Genomic DNA, 19022 nt, shown 5'->3' on the forward strand with positions numbered 1-19022 from the left:
AAGGCTTAACTCCTTTGTTTTTGGCTTGTTGCCTTAATTAGCTACTTTGATGCTCTGACAGCTGAGCTTTCTCTTTCCCAGCTCTGCTGAGACCCCGACAGTAATAACACTGAACAATGTCCTAAAAAATTGATAGCTTCATTTATCTGCAAAGACACATTTTTTGTGTCTCACTGCCTCTTCCCACTCCAATTACATTATTACTTCTACACTGCAAAGCTTTACAACATTTTCACCTATTTTCTAACCATAGTTTTCCTTCTAACATGGCAGCTTCATTCCTGGGTTTTCTACTTTGATTCATCTCTTGCTTAGCTAGATTAAGTGATGGAGTCATCTGTTCCAGAAGGGCTCATGGATGTTATATTCTAAGTTTCATTTTAGGAAAATTTTTATCTATTTTTACTAAGAGTTTTTGTTCCACTGGAGTCATTCTCTTCTTCAGAGGTATTAATGATATTTATCATGGATCACTCTGTCTTTGGTAGCTAGCATTTACTCTACAATATGTAACTGGAGAAAGTGAAGAAAGAGATCAGAGATTGTTTTTGAAGTAATAATAGTCAAAACCCCCAAATTTGATGAAAATTATAAATAAGAAAAGCACCACAAGGTTCAAGCACTACAAATAAAGAAAAACATAAAAAGCACATCAAAATAAAACTTTTCAAAACATGTGATAAAGATAAAATCTTAAATGTAGACAGAGAAAGACACAATATATTAAGAGGAATGAAAACAGAAATTATTACAGACCTTAAGTCAGAAATTAAGGAACCCAGCTAACACTGGAAAGTATTAAAAGAAAACAAACAGATTTTTACAAAAATATCTTTCAAAATGAATGCAATCAAAGATTCAGTGGGTCAGGCACAGTGGCTCATGCCTGCAATCCCAGCACTTTGAGAGGCTGATGTGGGAGGATCAGTTGAGCCCAAGAGTTTGAGACCAGCCTGGGCGACACAGTGAGACCCTGTCTCTCCAAAAAAGAAAAAAAAAAAAAAATCCATAAAAATTATATTTCACAATGAAGACAAAATAAAACACTTTTATACTCAAAAGTACCAAAGTAATTTGTCCCTTTCTATATATACCCAACAAGAGACACTAAAGAAGGTTTTTCAGGAAGAAGAAAAATTATATCACATGCAAACTTTGATCTAAAACATGAGGATAAAAAGTGCTGAGGCATGGTGCAGTGGTTCACGCCTGTAATCCAGCACTTTGGGAGACCAAGGTGAGTGGATCATGAGGTCAGGAGATCGAGACTATCTTGGCTAACACAGTGAAACCCCGTCTCTACTAAAAATACAAAAAATAGCCGGGTGTGGTGGCAGGTGCCTGTAGTCCCAGCTAATTAGGAGACTGAGGCATGAGAATGGCGTGAATCTGGGAAGCGGAGCTTGCAGTAAGCTGAGATCAGGCCACTGCACTCCAGCCTGGGCGACAGAGCAAGACTCTGTCTCAAAAAAAAAAAAAAAAAAAAAAAAAAAGCTGAAAATTGTAGATATATAGATAAATGTAAAAGACTTTTTGTGCTTTTTAAAAGTTCTGTAATAGATATTTGACTACTTAATCCAAAAAATAGTAACAATGTATGTTGGTGGCTATAACATTTTTAGCAGTAAAAGGCAAGACAAAATATCAAAATAGACCAGTAGGGGAAATTGGAGGTATACTGTGAAAATTTAAACATAAAGTGGTATAATGTTATTTGAAGGTAGGCTTCCACAAGTAATAGATGCATATTGTAAACCCTAGAGAATCCAATAAGAAAAAAACAAAGATAGATATAGATATGTAGATATTTAAAAAGAAATTTCAGTTTACATTGAATAAATACTATGACTAATTGTCTTGAAAAAGACATTAGTGAAGAATAATGAATTTTTTAAAAATCCAAATAGGCAAGAAAAGAGGGAAAAAGAAACAAAATACAGATTAGAGAAAAAGAAAACAAGTAACAAGGTAGTTAAATTAAGCTTGACCATATTCTAACAAGATTAAATGTAAATGTTACAAAACTCCAATTAAAAGGCAGAGATTATAAGACTGAATAAGAAAAAAGATCCAACTATATTCTGTCTACAATAAGCCTAACTTAAATATAAAAATATAATTAGGATAAAATTAAAAGGATGAAAGTATATGTGCAAACAAACACTTTCAAATAGATAGCCTCAATAACCTTATAGCAATTTGAAAAATTAAATTCATAAACACCTTCCCAAAGGGGGGGGAAAAAAAAAAACAAAAAAAAAAACTCCAGGACCAAAAGGCTTTACTAACAAAATTCTATCAAATGTTTATTGAGGAACTAATATCTGTTCCTCACAAACTCTTCCAGAAAATATGACCCTACTATTATTCTAATACTGAAACCATACTAAAACATTATGAAGAAAACACACAAAAAATTATGCAGGTAAATGCAAAAATTCTTAATAAAATATTAGCAAACTGGATCCAGAACTACATTAAAAAGATGATTCATCATGACTAAGTATTTATTCCAGGAATTGCAAGATTGATTTAATATTCAAAAAAGTAATTAATATAGTTACCATATTAAAGCATTAAAATGAAAAATAATATAGTCACATCAAAAGATTCAAAAAACACATTTGAGAAAATTCAACACCAATTCATAATAAAAATTCTCAGAAATCAGATGTTAAGGAACTTTCTTAACCTGATAATAGGCATCTACAAAAAACTTTAACATCATACTAAATGACAAATGACTAAATACTACACTCCTAACATCTGGAAAAAAGCAAAGATATCCACTTTAACCCTTTTTAGTTAACATTGTACAACAGATCCCAGACAATGCAATAAGATAAGAAAAAAAAAGTCACAAATTGAAAGGGGAAAAGTAAAATTGTCTTTCAAACAATATAATTGCATATGGAGAAAATCCTTTAAAAATTCATTTTTGCCAGCGAGACTAATACGTGAATATAGAAGCCACAGGATACAAAGCAATAAACAAAAATAAGTATATTTTTATATGCTAGCAACAAACAATTGGAAAATGAATTTCAAAAAGACTCACCTGTAATAGCACCAAACCCCACAAATATTTAGGGAAAAATTAACCAACATATGTGTGAGACTTATACACTAAGTATTAGAAAACATTGTTGATAAAAACTAAAGAAGACCTGAATAAAAGGAGATACCATATCTGTGCACTGGAAGACTCCATTTTATTAGGATGTCAGTTCTCCCAAAATGAATCAGTGCAATTTCAATCAGTTTTTTTTTTTTCTTTTAGAAATTGGCAAGCTGATCCTAATATTTACACAGAAATGTAAAGAATAGTGCAGCCAAATTAACCTAGAAAAAGAGAAACAAAAGTTCAAGAACATAACGCTGCCTGAATTCAATATATACTATAAAGCTACAGCAATCAAAACAGTGTTACTGGTATCATAATAAACATAAATACTACTGAAGAGAGAGTTCAGAAATAGACCACACATACATGATTTTTTAACATAAAGGCATCAAATAAATTGATTAGGGAAAGGACATTCTTTTCAGTAAATGGTTCTGGGACAACATTATGTCCCCTTGTAAGAAAACAAATAAATCTTGACCCATACTTCACAATCTACACAAAAAGTAACTAAATGTTCAAAGACCTAAATGTAAAACTAAAACTTCAGAAAACAGGAGAAAACTTGAGTAAGCAAAGATTCCTTAGGACACAAAAAACATGTCCTCTACAAGAAAAAACAAAAATGGTAACGTCTGTGTTTTGACAGACATAGTTAAGGAAATAAAAAGAGAAGCTACAGAATTGGAGAAGATATTTGTTATGCATATTTCTGACAACTTAAATCCAGAAAAGATAAACAACTCTCACAATTAAATAATAATAATACAAACACCCAAATAATAAAAATTTGGCAAGAAATTTATTGACAGAGAAGATATACAAATTGCCAATAAGCACACAAAAAGATACTCAACCTCATTAGTCATCAGGGAAATGCGAATTAAAAACCATAATACCACTACATGCTCACTAAAATGGCTAAAATTCAAAAGACCAGCAATATCAAGTGTTGGCAAGGATGTGAAATTTCTCGGTTAAACATTAATAGTGACAATGTAAAATGGTAAAAACACTTCAAAAACTTGGAAAATTTGGTATTTTCTCATAAAGTTTAATAAATTTAGGTATTTATCCACAATAAAGGAAAATTTAGATCCACACAGATTTGTACATAAATGTTCACTGCAACTTTACTTGTAATGGTAAAAAAACTAGAAATGATTTAAATGTCTATAATAATGTGAATAGAGACACATATTGTAGTATATGATATTCTATTATACAAAATATTACTCAACAATAAAAAAGAGCAAACTACTGATATACAACAAAATATGATGAACTCCAAAACCATCAACACTAAACAAAAGCAGTTCCACTCAAAAGAATTACACTCTTATGATTTTATTTGTGATATACTAGAAAGGGAAAACTTAATCCATAATGAAAAGAAAGCAGATCCATCGTCGCCTGGGTTGAGGTTGGAGACTGACGGAAATGTGGCACTAAGAACAACTTAGCATGATGGAAATGTTCTAAGTCTTGATTGTGGTGGTGGTAGTTACACAGTTGATGATTGAGTCGAAATTCAAACTGCCCACTTAAAATTACATACAATAAACTACATGTTTATTGCATGTAAATTAATGGCTTCATGAGAAAATTTGTTTGTAAAATTTTCCATGATACATTAGGAGAAAAAACACAATTTCTTTTTTTTTTTTTTTTTGAGACAAAATCGCCCAGGCTAGAGTGCAGAGACGCGATCTTGGCTCACTGCAACCTCCGTCTCCCAGGTTCAAGCGATTCTCCTGCCTCAGCCTCCTGAGTAGCTGGGACTACAGGCTTATGCCACCACAGCTGGCTAATTTTTGTATTTTCAGTCGAGACCAGGTTTCACTATGTCAGCCAGGCTGGTCTACGAACTCCTGACCCCGTGATCCACCTGCTTCGGCCTCCCAAAGTGCTGGGATTACAGGCGTGAGCCATGGCGCCCGGCCAATTTCACATTATTTTAAAAATAACTCAACATAAATCAGTGTTTCAATACTTGTGCTGAAGTCACCACAGGTGAAAAAGGTTAACCTTGACAGGTTTGCTAAAATAAGAAGGATTCAGTAAAACCCAGTGATTTTCTCCCTTGTTCTTACTGCATACTATATATACTATGTAAGTATTTAATAACAGTAAATACTTTTTCGAAGTTTGATATCACTACAGAACAAGCATTTAGAAGTCAAGCATATCCTTACATTTCAATTATTTCTCTGAGAGACCAAAATATTGATCTCCCTCTCTATAGCTGGACATTTTTTTTTTTTGAGATGGAGTCTCGCTCAGTCGCCCAGGCTGGAGCGCAGTGGCGCGATCTCGGCTTACTGCAAGCTCCGCCTCCCGGGTTCACGCCATTCTCCTGCCTCAGCCTCCCGAGTAGCTGGGACTAAAGGCGCCCGCCACCACACCCGGCTAATTGTTTGTATTTTTAGTAGAGACGGGGTTTCACCGTGTTAGCCAAGATGGTCTCGATCTCCTGACCTTGTGATCCATCCGTCTCGGCCTCCCAAAGTGCTGGGATTACAGGCGTGAGCCACGGTGCCCGGCCGCTGGACATTTTTTTTAAAGCATGCTATCTTCTGATAGGATATAAAATGTTAATTCCCTTCTCCTGAACTCTTAAATTTATATATGCTTTACCTTCCAATTAAACCACCAGAAACCAGTATTTGCCAGTGTTTTTCAATCACATTTCCCTTGCTACATACTTATTAAAACAATGACAATTACTCACTTCAATTGTCTTGGCAAGTAACTGTGTGTGAGGAAAATTATACTTGTATACTTCATTAGCGACAGTGTTGACATCAATGGCAGCCACCACTTGTGCAGGTATACAGCTTTCTGTAATGACAAATGGAGTATCTTGAAAAGAAAAGTCCTTAAGTTCATTATAGAAAGAAATCAAAATAGCAGAATTTAGTAATCCATTTCCTTACTTCCTCATGCATTAGCCTGATCTCAGACTGTCAATGGAAGGTCAGGCCCGGGGAAGCCAGGCATGAAGTGAAATATTTGGACGTGGACTTCTGGTTCATCTCTCTAAACAACATTCCAATGCTAAAGATAAGATTTAAATATTTTAGTCTTACCTCTTATATTTGCTTTCCTCCCTCATTAAGAAACACACTTATAAGTCAAATAGAAAGTTTTCCTAAGTTAAACCAAAAATTGAAAAGTGAGGCATATTCTAAAAGTCCTATGATTTGGAACTTTATATAAATAAATTACCAATTGTCCTGTACCTTCTCACATTAATACAAAGCTGCTTCACAGTACCATTGAAAATGCTTTAAGTTTTTTCTTTTTTTTTAGTAACAGCTTTATTGAGATGTAATTCACATTTGACAAAATTTGCCCAATTAAAGCTTACATAAGTTTTTAAATGAGATGAACAATTAATTGGTATCCAGATGTAAATGGTTCATTTACCAACATCTTAAATGTTGACAGACCAGGAGACAATATAAGAAGAATAAGGGAAATAATTATAAAGGAATGTCTTCACTGCCCTTCTGTCTTGCTGGTGAAGAAAAGCATTTTCAAAATGTTTTCAGATTCAGAGAATTCTAGCATATTCTTTAATGTTAGTCAGAATTGGAACTCCACAATCGCAGCCATAGCTGTATTTTAAAATGACCACCCTCTTTCCCCAAACATCTATAAAACCAATTATGTGCATGCCCTGACCCAAGTCAGGAAAAAGTGTGAAGTTTTAAAAATAAAAGTATTTGAGACTTAAGAAAATCATCAAACAATACAATATTATATAGTAGTTCCAAGTAGCCATTTCTTTAACACCATTAGCTGCTTAATAGTTAGCTGCTTAGCTTAGCCCAAATATCAAAAAAGGAAAAAAAAAAAAAAAAGAATGGTGTGAGAAACTAGGACTCATGCAGCAGACACACGGAAATAAAAGCAGACCACAGGAGACAGGGCAAGGAGAAAGGCTCACATACACTCAGAAAACAATCATAACCTTCCACTGAGGCCTAGAAGAGATGAAGCCAGGAAGAAAAGAAAGGCACAAATGTCCCCAGGGATTTATACTAAATGGCTGCTAGGCTCAAGACACTCAGCTAGGACCAGTTACCCCCGAGGTATCCTGCTGAAAAGTAAGATTCCCTGTGTGCTGCAAACTTGGTGGTCTAATTAGTAATGCCATAGACAGCTGCCTCTTCTGCATTTAAGTGTAGTAACTAGTTACTGGCCTTAGTATAAAATAAATTGAAGGTTATAAATCATATCTGTTAAAGTCATCAGATCTTGAAATACAAATCAAGAAGGCTTCTAAACAGAAAATACTAATATATAAGGATCAATTTGCAAAATCACAAAACTATCATAATTCAAGTCAAGAATTAAGCTACTACTAATCACTGTAAGAGAGCTGACAATTAAATAGACTTCATTGTACTATTTTACTGTTTTGTTAAATATGTTCTAATCAGCATGATGTAGCCTGCTTGTATTTCCACTATATATGAAGCAAACTGGGATTGCCTGACATTGGTTAATAGGACTTTTATCTTTTTTTCAGGTTGAGTGAAAATGTACAGTGATGTCCTGAATCTGTACTATAATCAATAATTAATTTTATGTTCTTGTATTATATGCCTGCAGGTCACAAAAACTGACAAAAATCAACTGCCAAATGAATGTTTCATATAGTGATCCAAAAACTGATGAACTGAAAGTTCTTTCTCAGGAAAGAATAGATTTTCAAAGCCAAAAAGCACATGCACTGCTTGCATGCATTGATGCACATATTTTAGACTGTTATAAAATTAGGACTTACTACATAACTTAAAAAGTTATTTCCACTAAGAGAAATGGATGTACTAACATATTACTGACACTAATTCAACTTGCCTTCTCAAAATAGAATTGGGGGGCAGTTATTGTTTCTAAGGAAAAGGTTAAACTTATAGATAAGTTTTAAAAAGCAAACCTGTCAATTCTGTCAAAATTTTAACTTGAGCTCCAAAGACAAGTTGTCTTGATATTTCTTAGTATACGGTTTAAATCTATAATCTCCAAAATTCTTTACTTTTAAGTCACATATATAGATTTTGAAAATGTATAATTAAAAATGTCGAAGTGAACATAATTCTATAGAATTTTGCCTATGTGAGCTCCATCACTTGAGTGATCCAAGAGTAGTAATTCTCAAACAGGAGGCAGAATTTGGGAAAGGGATTCGTGAATATCCTCTCATTGAAATAGAGGAAGAAGATGTGTTTTCAGTACTTTGACATATTACTTTGCCTAGACTTTATTCATGATATTTCAGTTATTATTCAGGATTTCGTATTTATTAACAGGAAGCCTGATTTGAAAAAAAAAAAAAAAAAAAAAAAAGGTGAGATAGCCTACTTAGACAAACATAATTATTTAATTTTATTTATTTATTTATTTATTTATTTATTTATTTATTGAGAGAGCGTCTCACTCTGTTGCCCAGGCTGGAGTTCAGTGGCGTGATCTTGGCTCACTGCAACCTCCACCTCCCAGGTTCAAGCAATTTGATTCTCCTGCCTCAGTCTCCAGAGTAACAGAAACTACAGGCACATGCCACCACACCCAGCTAATTTTCATATTTTTAGTAGAGACAGGGTTTCACCATGCTAGCCAGGCTGGTCTCGAACTCCTGACCTCAAGTGATATGCCTGCCTCAGATTTCCAAAGTGCTGGGATTACAGGCATGAGCCACCATGCTTGGCTGAGAAACACAATACAAATTATTTTAAAAGGTTGTCAGATTGGCTCTGTAAGGAATACATAAGGACATCACGCTTCCATTTATATGAGGACTAAATTTAAAAGGTAGATTTCGTTATTTCCAGAGAGACTTCTAGGTGAGATGTTAGAAATGTCACTGAGGACACATACATAATTCTTGCTTTCAATATGCTTCTTACCAAAATAGACAAGAAACACACACACACACACACACACACACACACACACACGAATAGCAATACTTTCCTTTCTTTTTCTGATGATTCTTTCTGGAAAAGCTGCAGGGAAGAACTTTTGGTTGGTAGTAGTGAAAAGCTTTGCAAGTTCACACTTTTATTGACTTTCCTAACCAAATAAATCAAAAAATTTAACTGTTCTTGTATAGTTTTTAATATGGGGAAAAAATCAATATTTACAAAATGTAAATGCAAATGTAAAAAATGTAATTGTAAAGATATTATGCTAGATAATATAATGCAGTTTGGAGATTTGAGGAGGACCTTGAGAAAGAAAATTAAGGCATAACTAGTCCACTTTGAAATAAGGAAAGACATTTTTAAAATTCTGTTCCTTCTTTATTATTTATTTTCTAATGTATATCTCATATAGGTGAGTAACTACTGAATTACTCATTATACTCATACCTGAGACATTTAATCAGGTATGTTAACACTGACATCTAGTTGTAAGATGAAATATCGGTTGAATACATCCAATGTCCTTTCATTCAAAGTGCTGGCTCAGTTAGGAATAAAAGTACTAAAGAACGTACAGACCTATAAGGATCTGAACTTAATATTGCTGCCAAATGTTTTATCACTACTAGTAAAGTATACTGCTTGGTTCTTTTAAAAGTTCTTGCACTTTGCTGGGTGAGGTGGCTCACACCTGTAATCCCAGCACTCTGGGAGGTCAAGGAGGGTGCATAATTTGAGGTCAGGAGTTTGAGATCAGCCTGGCCAACATAGTGAAACCCCGTCTCTACCAAAAATACAAAAATTCACCGGGCATGGTGGCGCACGCCTATAATCCCAGCTACTTGGGAGGCTGAAGCAGGAGAATCGCTTGAACCCAGGAGGCGGAGGGTGCAGTGAGCTGAGATTGCGCCATTGCACTCCAGCCTAGATGACAGAGCGAGACTCCGTCTCGGGGAAGGAAAAAAAAAAAAAAGTTCTTGCATTTTAAAAATTGCTGATAAATTATTTCCAAGAATAAAATAAAAAATACATTAAAAATATTTTTCAAACAGCCAATTTCCTTAGAAAGTTTCCATAGAAGTTCAGCTAATAGTCAAAAAACAAAAAATTTACTTTGTGTCAAGACATACCTTAGATTATTATTGTTACTAATACCTGACTAAATATAAGAGACCACCAGCCAAAATATGGATAGGAACTGCTGGAGACCTATGAAATTTATCGGGGGGAACCCCACCCCCAATATTTACTGTGGGTTCTTTTCTATTTCCTAGGCATCCCGGCTGGTTTGAGAAATGAAGGGAAAGAGTATGAGAGAGAAATTTTAAAGCTGGGTATCCGAGGGAGACATCACACGTCAGTAGGTTCCGTGATACTCCCCGAGCCATAAAACCAGCAAGTTTTTATTCGTGATTTTCAAAAGGGGAGCGAGTGCATGAATAGGGTGTGGGTCACAGAGATCACATGCTGCACAAGGTAATAAAATATCACAAAGCAAGTGGAGGCAGGGTGAGATCACAGGACCACAGGATGGGGTGAAATTAAAATTGCTAATGAAGTTTCAGGCACACATTGTCATTGATAACATCTTATCAGGAAACAGGGTTTGGGAGCAGACAACCTGTCTGACCAAAATTTATTAGGTGGGAATTTCCGTCCTAATAAGCCTGGGAGCGCTACAGTAGACGAGGCTTATTTCATCCCTTCAGCTTCCAGGGTAAAAAGCGGTCGCCTTAAGGGGGCCGTCTATAGACCAACCCTCAGGGCACATTCTCTTTCTCAGGGATGTTCCTTGCTGAAAAAAATAATTCAGTGATATTTCTCCTATTTGCTTTTGAAAGAAGAGAGATATGGCTCTGCTCCGCCTGGCTCACTGGCAGTCAGGCTCCAAGTCATATCTCCCTTGTTCCCTGAAGATTGCTGTTATCCTGTTCTTTTTTCAAGGTGCCCAGATTTCATATTGTTCAAACACACATGCTCTACAAACAATTTGTGCAGTTAACGCATTCATCACAGGGTCCTGAGGTGACATTCATCCTCCTCAGCTTACGAAGATGACGGGATTAAGAGATTAAAGACAGGCATAGGAAATCACAAGAGTATTGATTGGGGAAGTGGTAAGTGTCCATGAAATCTTCACAATGTATGTTCAGAGATACAGTAAAGACAGGCATAAGAAATTATAAAAGTATTAATTTGGGGAACTAATAAATGTCCATGAAATCTTCACAGTTTATGTTCTTCTGCCATGGCTTCAGCTGGTCCCTCTGTTCGGGGTCCCTGACTTCCCACAACAGAAATTATCACATCCTTGACACTGTATCTTAGACAAGAAACACACACACACACACACACACACATCTTAGGAGAATTTATTTTTCAACAAAATACCAAAAGACACACCAGAGCCAGAGAAGTGGTATAAGAGAGAAATATGGCAAATTAATGTAAAAAAAAAGGAGCACACTGAAGGAATTTACATGGAATGGAAAATAAAGATGTCATGTCAGATAATATAATGCAATTTGGAGTTTTGAGGAGGACCTTGAGAAAGAAAATTAAGGCATAAGTAATCTTTCTGGTACGTCTCTAGGAAAGTCTATTTAAAGTCATGTTGATGTCATGAGGTAGCTAATACAGCTTCCCCAGCCCCTCAACCCCTAACCTCGCACCAGCCCTGAAGCTTGCCTCAGCAGAAGAGAAGAGAAAAAGCAATTTAGTTATCCACTTTCAGCAGGGGCTACAGAAAGGCCACACAGTCCAGCATTACCCTTAGTCCTGAGGATGCAGGGACCTCAAGTTCCAGGGGCATAAACTGGTCTCTAAAGAATATAAGTAACAAATGCCTAGGATATAGTAGATGCTCAATAATTATTAAAATTCATATTCACTGCTTGGCATTTATCTGGAATATTATAGATTAAATAGATAAAATAATAATGATAATGATTATTCTAATTAAATTTCAAAAATCAAAATTAAAACAATCATTATCATTATTAAGGTTAGAAAATTAGACCAGTGAGAAAAGCTTAAGACTCATACTGTTCATCTGGCAGATGAACTGCAGGATAAATATTTTTGAAAGAGTTTCGAGTAATATAGGAAGAGATCTTCACAAATGACAAAAACTAGCTGATTCTAATCTCTACTAAAAAAAAAAAAAAAAAGGAAAAACAGAAAACGGGCTAAAATTTAATCCCATTGATGGGAAAAGCTTTCCTGACCTTGCTATCAAACCCTAGAATGAAAGAGAGAAATCGGAGGGATTGGGGAAAGGATTTTTTTAAGACAGGGCAAAAAAATTTTCTTCCCAGGATATTTATTACTCGTTTTATCCAATGTGGAGGAAGATAGTCCCACTAAAGCAAACCTCTAAAGATACTTTCTACCCCTAATACTCTATGAGCATTTAGGTAAGAAGGGTAGGTCTTCAGATCATCTTTTACTACCTGCCATTATTGACAAAGATCTTGGCCTTTTCACCCTAATTCACTGGTTAGAAACTAAAGAACTGATTCAAGAGAAGTGCTCTTTTACAGTTATGTTTGTCTATTAATTTGCCTTTCCTAGATACTACTTTTAAAGTAACTACTAAGGAATAAAAATAGTAAGTCTCTAAGTAAACTATGACAAACAATATAAATTTTCTCTTTCCGCCAGGTGCAGTGGCTCACGCCGTTAATCCTAGCACTTTGGGAGGCTGAGGCGCGTGGATCACCTGAGGTCAGGAGTTTGAGACCAGCCTGGCCAACATGGCAAAACCCTGTCTCTACTAAAAATACAAAAATCAGCCAGGCATGGCGGCAGGCACCTGTAATCCCAGCTACTCGGGGGCCTGAGGCAGAAGAATCGCTTGAACCCACAGGGCAGAGGTTGCAGTGAGCCGAGATCACACCACTTCACTCCAGCCTGGGCAAAAGAGCAAAACTCCATCTCAAAAAAAAAAAAAATTCTCTTTCCATATTCAGTGCAGAGAAAACCTGATTTGTAGGAATCAACATGAAGTAACACTGCATTAATGTTTAATTTTTTTCCTTCTACTTATAACTGTCTATTAGGAGAGAAACATATTTCCCAGACAAAGCTGGACCTTAGGTGAAATAGTCCCATGCCTTTTTTGATGATAATCAATCTTCAATTCCCTTTTCGCTCTTCCCATTTCAAACTACCTAGCAATATGCTAAACTCAACACTAAGCAAATGAGTACTTTAGAAACAGTACGAAAGGTGGATAGCAAACATCATCTTTTTCCTATTATAGAACTCAAGGAACTTCACAATTTCTCCTTAGTGCTCAGTCCCTTTGAAGTAAATTTTATATCAAATTAAATTTTGCTAATGAAATTTTACTAATATGTTTTACTAATGACTCAAAAATATGATTTCTAGTTATACTATCTCTGCAAAAATTATCTGCATATCCCAACATTTATTTCTTCCTCCTCTTCAATAACCAAACATCAAATTTATTCACTGTGGCAATGCACCCTGCTAAAAGGATATCTGCCACCCCTCTACAGCTAGACGCAGCCATAGACTAAGGTCAGACTAATGAGACAGAATAAGTGCATCAGACTCTCAGAGAGTGTTCTATAAAGGAAGAGAGTGGTAGTTCCCTGTGCTTTCTGGTCTTGCCACTGGAGGTTTGGAAAGCAGATGTAATGACTTGAGCTTCATTTGCCATGATGGACCATGAAGGGTGATCTGTGCACTCTCATCACACTCCAGTTCACTCTTCTGTCACATTTTTCCCAGGACAGTGGCTCTCTCACTAGACTGGTCGATCATCTCAGTGCTGACACCATGTCTCATTCATATGGGTACTCTCAGCACCCAGGCATTGCAGTAATTGGCACAGAATAGGCCCTCAATAAACGTCTACTGACTGAATACATACAAGAGAATGAGTGAATTTACACTTCCTAAAATCAACTCCTAATTATTATTGATTACCCTCCTTGTTGTCCTGTTTCTGAGAACACTGCTAGCTTAAAAAGTATTTAATAAGTCTGATCTTATATGACTATCTCAATGCTCATTTTTAGTAACTGTTTGACATTTAGGTCAAATTTTTTACCTTGGAAACACCTACAATGAAGTTCCCAGGATAACCTACAAAATTCTATTTATCTTACAAATATCTTAAATATAGTCCCAATAATGCTATTGTCAGGCAGTAAGTAAATATCTGTGAGATTACCTATCATGTACTGAGCACTCTAGTGAGGATACAAAATGAGTGGACATTTGTTTTCTGTTTTACAAGCATCTGGCCCTCCTTTTCAGGCAATAGTCCCAAATTTTCTTTGGGGGAATCTTACCTCACTCATACTCTGCTGAAGTGGTTCCGACGGCATCAAATCCCTCTTTCCTACCTTCTAGAAGTCTGGGTCAAGTGTCTGAGCCAGTAAGACTAGCCAGACCGGTTTCAGGATGGGCATGCAACTCAAAACAAGCCAATTAGGCACAAAAAGAGGGGACCGCTGGCTATTTCTTTTGTAACTATTAATAGCAAGAGTTGCTTGATCTTTCTTACCAGGTTTAACCTTGGATGGATATAAGTTCAGAGGCTACTACAGCCATTTTGATGCAATAAGGGGAGAATATATATAAAAATGCACCCAACCTAGAAGAAACAAAGCTGAGCTACATGGAGAAAAAACTGGTTTCTGGTGACATGATTTGAGTCACTGCTTCAAGCTCTACCCCTAACTGGGCCTACATTTGGACCTGGTCAATTAAATGAGTCCATATTTACAACTTTTAGGAAATCAGTCTGAGCTAAGTTTCTGTCACTCGCAAATAACACTTCTAAGTGGCATTCAAGTGAACACACACGAATATGCCATTTGTTCCTATGAGGAGAAGTATTTCAAATTCCAAACTGGCAAACAGAGCAATATGAATGCAAAAGTCCTGTAAGTAAGCAATTAACCATGCATCTACAAAATAGAAGCATTCTTCTTGATAAAACTATCCTAAATTGAAGAAAGAAGGTCAAGTGTCTTCAATTTGGGGAGTAAATACCCAATTACCTATTTCTACATATGGATACTAAATACAACAAATACAGAGAGAGAACTACTTATAAACTATAGTTCCCATGTCTTTTAAGGAGCACAGAATATTTTCAGTTGCCCAGCCTCACCAATTCTTACAAAGTTCAAGTCCTAAGGTAAAACAGTTAAAACAGAAATTTCATTACAAGCAATTCAAAAACACTGAATTTTAAATGATTGATAAACATATAAAAGACGCTTAACCTCACCAATAATGACAGAAATCCACATTAATCAGTTTTACCTAGCAGACTGGCAAAGATTGAATAAATGAACACTGTATAATGCCAGCAAGGATTTAAGAAAATGTGCTCTCCCTCATGTCATTTGTAGTATAAATTGATATAATTCTTTTGATTATTAGACCTAGTTATACTACATCTGGAAATGTTTGCTAAGAAAAAAATGTAGACAAGTATGTAAAGATACAAGTGTAAGATTACATACATGTATGAAAATAGAGATGTTACAAAGATAACATCCATATTTACTGTCACAAAGCGATATCCATATTATTTACTACATAGAGCAATTACGGAATATCTTGTTGAGTAAAAATTCAAGTTTTTTAAAGTGTATGTGTATGTGTGCACCTTAAGACAGAGAATGGCAAATATCAACAAAGGCTAACTCCTGGTGGTGAGATTTGGAGGTAATTCTTACTTCTTCCTTTAAACTCTTTTGAATAATTTGATTTTTTTTTACAATGAGAATATACTATTATTTTATTTATATATTTACTTATTTTTTTGAGATAGACTCTTGCTCTGTTGCCCAGGTTGGAGTGTCATGACACGATCTCGGCTCACTGCAACCTCTACCTCCCAGGTTCAAGCGATTCTTCTGCCTCAGTTTCCTGTACGACAGGCGTGTGCCAGCATGCCCAGCTAATTTTTGTATTTTTAGTAAGAGACAGGGTTTCACCATATTGGCCAGGCTGGTCTCGAACTCCTGACGTCGTAGATCTACCCACCTCGGCCTCCCAAAGTGCTGGGATTACAGGCATGAGCCACTGTGCCCAGCAAGAATGTACTATTTTTATAATTGGCAAAAAGCAAACCAAAAAAATGATTTTTATCAAACAAAAGAATTCAATACTGCTCTTGGTTTTGACCCTGAAAAACAACAAAAGGAAAGTAACAAGGATGACAAGAAAGGTTTGGCTCTTTTCTCAAAGCATGCCAACTGCGCTGTGACCCGTCACAGGCACATACACACCAGTAAACAATTATAACTCATTATAATTACAACAATTACAACTCAGTGCATTATTTTATCTGCCAACTCAACGACCATTAAAAGAAAAAATAAAAATTAAACTACTTTATGAAAGTCTTTTAAAGATCAGCAAGTAGCTAGCATACGACCAAAAAATGTAGGGCTGAAAGTAACCTATCCACACGCTTATAGAAGTCGAAAGATATAAACTACTTAAAAAGTCAAGAAATAAAAGAAACACATGGGATCCAGTCAATTATACGTGTGAACAACAAAGACTTTGATTTTGTTTTACATAAATTTGTTTTCAGTGAATGACCACTCATGAATGGTTCCTTACTATAAAATGTTTACAGTCCTCTCTACTGATGCTTTCTCATAATTTATAAGCTGATCATTTCTGACATATTTAAAGAAAAGTCAATGGAAAAAATCAAAAGTGATATAAATGTTAGTACTCTATATCTAGTTAACTGAATTTTTTAAAGACTTGTAAAAATATAAATATTTTAATACTATTTTATAACATATAGTATCATATATAATAATTAACTCACAAAGATCCCTAAAATTAGCCTAAGAAAATCCTCTCTAAATTCGTCTTGCCATTCTGAGCCTTCTTTGCTTTGTAGTTAACCCTCCTTGAAAGCTTATACTTTTCATCATTATTGACTCAATAAAATTTCAAATCTTATCCTGCAAAACACTAGCAGTATAATTTCTGCTACAGATACCTCTAAAAGAAGAGTTAAGTTTTACAATTTTGCAGTAGGCCAGAAAGTATAGGCTTGTCATAAGACCTATGGACTTCAACTTCTCACTCATTTCCCCTTTCCAAGCATCCTCCTAACAATATCATTCTCCACAAATCTTTTTCCACTAAGCCACACAGTATTCAACATTAGGCATTATTATTTTATTTTTTATCATAGTTGTCTTAGGGACATTCTTATGGAATGTTTTATTTTGTGTGTGTGTATTCACACATCCTGATGAAGGTTTAGAATATGGATATCTGTTTGTGTATTTATCTCTTTCTCTACTAGAATTCCGCATTTAAATCCTAGCTTGGCTATTTCCAGTTGTGTGATTTAGGCAAATTTATTTGTCTTTAAGCCTCAGTATCTTCACCTATTCAGAGGATAATAAAGTACCCATGCCAAAGGATTTTCTGAGGATTAAATGAGATAATAACTATAATACACTTGATTAGTGTCCGGCATATAATACATGTTTGCCATTATTATTATTGAAAGTGCAAAGACTTTTTAAAAATGAGAATATCAAATGCTAGAAAGGACCAGGTTTGATTTAAAACTCGTCAATGCAGCACTTCTCAAAAGAAAACATTTATGCAGCCAACAGACACATGAAAAAATGCTCATCATCACTGGCCATCAGAGAAATCCAAATCTAAACCACAATGAGATACCATCTCACACCAGTTAGAATGGCGATCATTAAAAAGTCAGGAAACAACGGGTGCTGGAGAGGATGTGGAGAAACAGGAACACTTTTACACTGCTGGTGGGACTGTAAACTAGTTCAACCATTGTGGAAGACAGTGTGGCGATTCCTCAAGGATCTAGAACTAGAAATACCATTTGACCCAGCCATCCCATTACTGGGCATATACCCAAAGATTTATAAATCATGCTGTCATAAAGACACATACACACTTATGTTTACTGCGGCACTACTCACAATAGCAAAGACTTGGAACCAACTCAAATGTCCATCAGTGACAGACTGGATTAAGAAAATGTGACACATATATGCCATGGAGTACTATGCAGCCATAAAAAAGGATGAGTTCATGTCCTTTGTAGGGACATGGATGCAGCTGGAAACCATCATTCTCAGCAAACTATCACAAGGACAGAAAACCAAACACTGCATGTTCTCACTCATAGGTGGGAACTGAACAATGAGAACAGTTGGACAAAGGGTGGGGAACATCACACTCTGGGGCCCGTCATGGGGTGGGGGGCTGGGGGAGGGATAGCATTAGGAGACATACCTAATGTAAACAATGAGTTAATGGGTGCAGCACACCAACATGGCACATGTATACATATGTAACAAACCTGCACATTGTGCACATGTACCCTAGAACTTAAAGTATAATAAATAAACAAATAAATAAATAAAAATCATCAATGCAGATGTGAATATCAATTAACACTCAATATTTCAAGGAATATTTAACAGTATACAATTAAAACCTTAAAAATTACTTTGGATTTTTTAGTTTTACATTTTGGCACATTTCTTAAGGTGTGACAGGCAAAATAATAATCCCCAAAGATGTCCACATCCTAATCCCTGAAACCTGTGAAAATGTTACCTTACATGGGAATCGGGATTTTGCAGATGTGATTAAACTTGAGATGAGAAGATTATCCTGAATTATGCAGGTGGGCCCAGTATAATCACAAGAAGGACTAAGGAAGGTTAAAATCAGAGAAGGGGATTTGGAGATGGAGTAGAGGTCAAAGAGAAGGCTTTGGGATGCTACACTTCTGGCTTCAAAGACAGAAAAAGGGATAATGAGCCATGTAGTATGGGCAGCCCCTAGAAGCTAGAAAAGCCAAGCAAATGAATTCTCCCCTAGAACCTCCAGAAGGAATGCAGCCCTGTCAATACCTTCATTTGAAGACTTCTGACCTCCAGAATTATAAG

The 19022-nt window shown here is 35.7% G+C and overlaps 1 protein-coding gene across 12 annotated transcripts in view; it reads right to left on the bottom strand.

Moving 5' to 3' along the window:
• TRDMT1 (tRNA aspartic acid methyltransferase 1) overlaps window positions 1-19022 on the bottom strand; it is a 71585-nt gene that overhangs the window by 26990 nt on the left and 25573 nt on the right. For 7 of the 12 annotated variants that reach the window (XM_008002387.3, XM_037983374.2, XM_037983372.2 and 4 more), the window contains one exon: window positions 5856-5965. The exons of 2 other annotated variants lie outside the window; for them this stretch is intronic. In XM_008002387.3, the coding sequence (XP_008000578.3) occupies window positions 5856-5965 (110 nt within the window). Of the gene's footprint in view, window positions 1-3185; window positions 3343-5855; window positions 5966-6060; window positions 6182-19022 lie in introns of those variants that run through there. 3 more of the 12 variants (XM_037983376.2, XM_008002389.3, XM_008002394.3) reach the window with 2 other exon arrangements.

The sequence above is a fragment of the Chlorocebus sabaeus genome, chromosome 9 (assembly GCF_047675955.1).
Source record: "Chlorocebus sabaeus isolate Y175 chromosome 9, mChlSab1.0.hap1, whole genome shotgun sequence".
Lineage (NCBI taxonomy): Eukaryota > Metazoa > Chordata > Mammalia > Primates > Cercopithecidae > Chlorocebus > Chlorocebus sabaeus.